This window comes from Cotesia glomerata, linkage group LG8, assembly GCF_020080835.1.
Source record: "Cotesia glomerata isolate CgM1 linkage group LG8, MPM_Cglom_v2.3, whole genome shotgun sequence".
NCBI classification, from domain to species: Eukaryota; Metazoa; Arthropoda; class Insecta; order Hymenoptera; family Braconidae; genus Cotesia; species Cotesia glomerata.
In genome coordinates this window covers 13,112,054-13,115,281 of record NC_058165.1, presented here as the reverse complement: position 1 = coordinate 13,115,281, position 3,228 = coordinate 13,112,054, and the positions used below count along the sequence as shown (strand labels likewise).

Below are 3,228 nucleotides of genomic sequence, written 5' to 3'. Positions count from 1 at the left end.
ACAATAATTAAGTCTCCAGGTATTTTCGATTATTGTAGACCAGATTTGATTCACAGGTCAACAAAAAAAATATTTTTTTTGGGTTTCTGTTCTCTTGCTTAAATTCTGATTCTAGACACTGAAAAACACTTAAATATTCATATTTAGTTCATAAAGTTTGCTTTGATCTGATTTATGACGATAAGTATGATTTAATTCATTTCATGAACAAAAGATGGCAGCACTTTGATTAACCCGAAAGTAAACTGTATTATTATTTGTAAGAGGCACAGTAGTGAATGTTAACTTATTTATTACAGCTGTAACAACTATATTTGTGTATGAGTCAGTTGGAAATTGGCATCAAAACAGTGTAAAAATGATGTTGATTCATTTTGTTTTATTTGCGGTGAATTTATTAAAGTTAGAAGTAAAAAATTCGCTTTATTAACAAATTTAAAACTTTGCGAAGCCTATGAAGCCTATTTTAACCTGAAAATTAGTAATCAAAATGAAAATTGGGTGCCTCACTTCGCCTGCGTTAGTTGTAAAAATACTTTAGAAGGTAAAAAATCAAAATTTAAGATTTTTAAAATTGTCGAGCAAATTTTAATTACACCCGTTGTAATTTTGTTATTTCTAGCTTGGTATCGAGGAGAAAATCGACACATGAAGTTTGCGATGCCAAGGATTTGGAGGGAACCTAGTGATCACGTCCATGACTGTTATTTTTGTATGGTTAATCCAAGTAAGCGTCGATCTGGTAAAAATGCAGAAAAGATTTTTTATCCTGATCTTCCTTCAACATCATCTCCGATACCTCACGACGAAAATTTGCCTGTGCCGGCACGTTCAGGATTAGATAGCTTTGAAGTTCAAGCGTCACAAAGTTCAACAGGATCCAGTGCACCACTAACCAACACTGATGGTAGTGATTTCATGACAAAATCGCAAAGTTTTGGGCCACATTTTATTAGCTCAAGTGAATTTAATGATTTAGTACGAGACCTGAACTTATCCAAGAATAAAGCAGAGATTCTAGGTTCACGACTAAAGCAATGGAACTTGCTTGAAGATGGTGTAAAAATAACTGATCAAAGAGAGCGCCATAAAACTTTTTCATGTTTTTTTACAAAAGAAGCCGGTATTTGTTACTGCAACATCGTGACTGATTTGTTTAATGAAATCGGAATACCATTTGTAGCATCTGACTGGCGGCTTTTTATCGATAGCTCTTCAAAAAGCTTAAAAGCAGTTCTGCTCCACAATGGAAACGAATTGCCTAGTCTTCCTCTAGCACACTCTGTATTGTTAAAAGAAAGCTATGATAGTGTGAAAATCATACTAGAAAAATTAAAATACACAGAATACCAATGGCCAGTGATCGGTGATTTTAAAATGGTTGGTTTCTTGATGGGAATGCAAGGTGGATATACTAAATACCCATGTCACCTTTGTTTATGGGACAGCAGAGCTGACTCAGTTCATTATCAACAGCGTAAATGGCCTGATCGCGTCGAATTTCAGATTGGGAAACATAACGTAAAGTCGGAACCAATCGTAAAGCCTCAAAGCATATTAATGCCACCGTTACATATAAAATTAGGGCTAATGAAGCAATTCGTAAAAGCTCTGGATCCAAGCTCTAAAGCTTTCGAATATATAAGGGGATTTTTTCCCAAATTATCTGAAGCTAAAATTAAAGGAGGTATTTTCGTTGGACCGCAAATAAAACAAACAATGAAGAGTTATGACTTTACGAAGCTTCTCAATGCTCGTGAAAAACCAGCCTGGGAAAGTTTTAAAGCAGTAGTTGATGGATTTCTTGGGAATCATAGAACTATTAACTATACAGAATTGATTGGAAAAATGCTTGAAAGCTTTAAAGTTATGGGCTGCAGAATGTCTCATAAACTTCATATGCTACATTCTCATCTGGACGAATTTAAAGACAACATGGGGGCCTACTCCGAGGAACAAGGAGAACGTTTTCACCAAGATGTGATGGACTTTTAACGGCGATATCAAGGGCAGTACAACGAGAATATGATGGGAGATTACATTTGGGGCTTAGTACGAGAGAGCTCATACGAGCATAAAAGAAATACGAAAAATATTCACTTTTAGACATTAATTTCTTGTTATTTTACATCTATATATCATTGTTTATCACAAATCTTGAATAAAAAAGATTCTTCTATCTAAAAAAATGTTTTCTAATTATAATTTACAGTGGAAGTGTAGAAAAAACATAAAAATCAATCATTTTCGCCGAAAAATTGAAAAATTGTCCTAGTTTCTACAAAAGCAAACTTTAATCGGAAAAAAAATTTTTTTCCTTATTTTTGTGGTAGGAAAAACCAAAATTTAACATGTAGAAGTTAGACTCAAAAATCGTGTTGACCGGTGTCAATGATTTAATTAAGAGGCTGAAATAATTAAATTTAATTTCTCGAGCGGTCATTTTTATATTAGCAAATTCGTACTTTAGTTTTTATTGTCAAGGTCAAGTAGTTAGTTTTGTTGCTGAACTTTTATATTTAATTGATTAATTGTTAATTTATTGGTAGAGAATTTATTAGTAATTTATTATAGGCCTGTTGGCTATAATAAATTAATTTTAGTTAAGAATTTTCAAGACAAAGTTTGAATAAGAAATGAAAATGCGTAATTAAGTTAGTGAAGGTCATTCTATAATGTTCTACGGTTGTAAATTTTGTTGAGACGCTTTAAAATTACAGTAGTTGGATTTAAGAAATTGTGTTAAATTAAATTTAGGCCGGTGGGCTAAATTTAATTAATTTAGTTAATTTAGCGAATGTATTTATTGAGAAATTTAGTGAATTTAGAAAATGATCACCGAACTTGTTAAGAAAATTATGTAGTGAACTTTGTTAAAGATTATTTAGTGGAGATCAAGAAATGAAATAAATCAGTGGGTTTAGTAGAATATATTGATTGATAACTTTAGTAGAAAATTTGGTTAAGTAAGTTGGAAATGAATTTAGTTAAGAAGATGTATTAATGAATTTGATGAATTAAAATCGAAGGTCGGAATTTTGTGTTAAGTAATTGTTAGGCGTAATTTTGGTAACTTTGGAAAATGCGAAGTTTTGAGATTCAGTTTTAATGGTAATTAAAATGTATGAATAAAGTAGAGAATTCTATAGAATTAAGTGAGCGTCGGTAGACGATTTTACATGAAAGTTAGGTAATTATGGTATTATATGGTATTCCGTCAGGTAGACG

General features: G+C 32.0%; 1 protein-coding gene across 1 annotated transcript; it reads left to right on the top strand.

Annotated features, from left to right (window-relative positions):
• Positions 1–343: 343 nt before the first annotated feature.
• Positions 344–2,116, top strand: LOC123270516. Its single transcript, XM_044736605.1, has 2 exons — positions 344–544; positions 623–2,116. The coding sequence occupies exon 2, from the start codon at positions 649–651 to the stop codon at positions 1,993–1,995; it is 1,347 nt and encodes a 448-aa protein (XP_044592540.1). The 5' UTR covers positions 344–544; positions 623–648; the 3' UTR covers positions 1,996–2,116.
• The last annotated feature ends 1,112 nt before the right edge of the window (positions 2,117–3,228 follow it).

What these genes read in the sequence shown, in the direction of transcription:
- LOC123270516 (XM_044736605.1), top strand. Translation starts at nt 649, where the DNA reads ATGAAGTTTGCGATGCCAAGGATTTGGAGGGAACCTAGTGATCACGTC.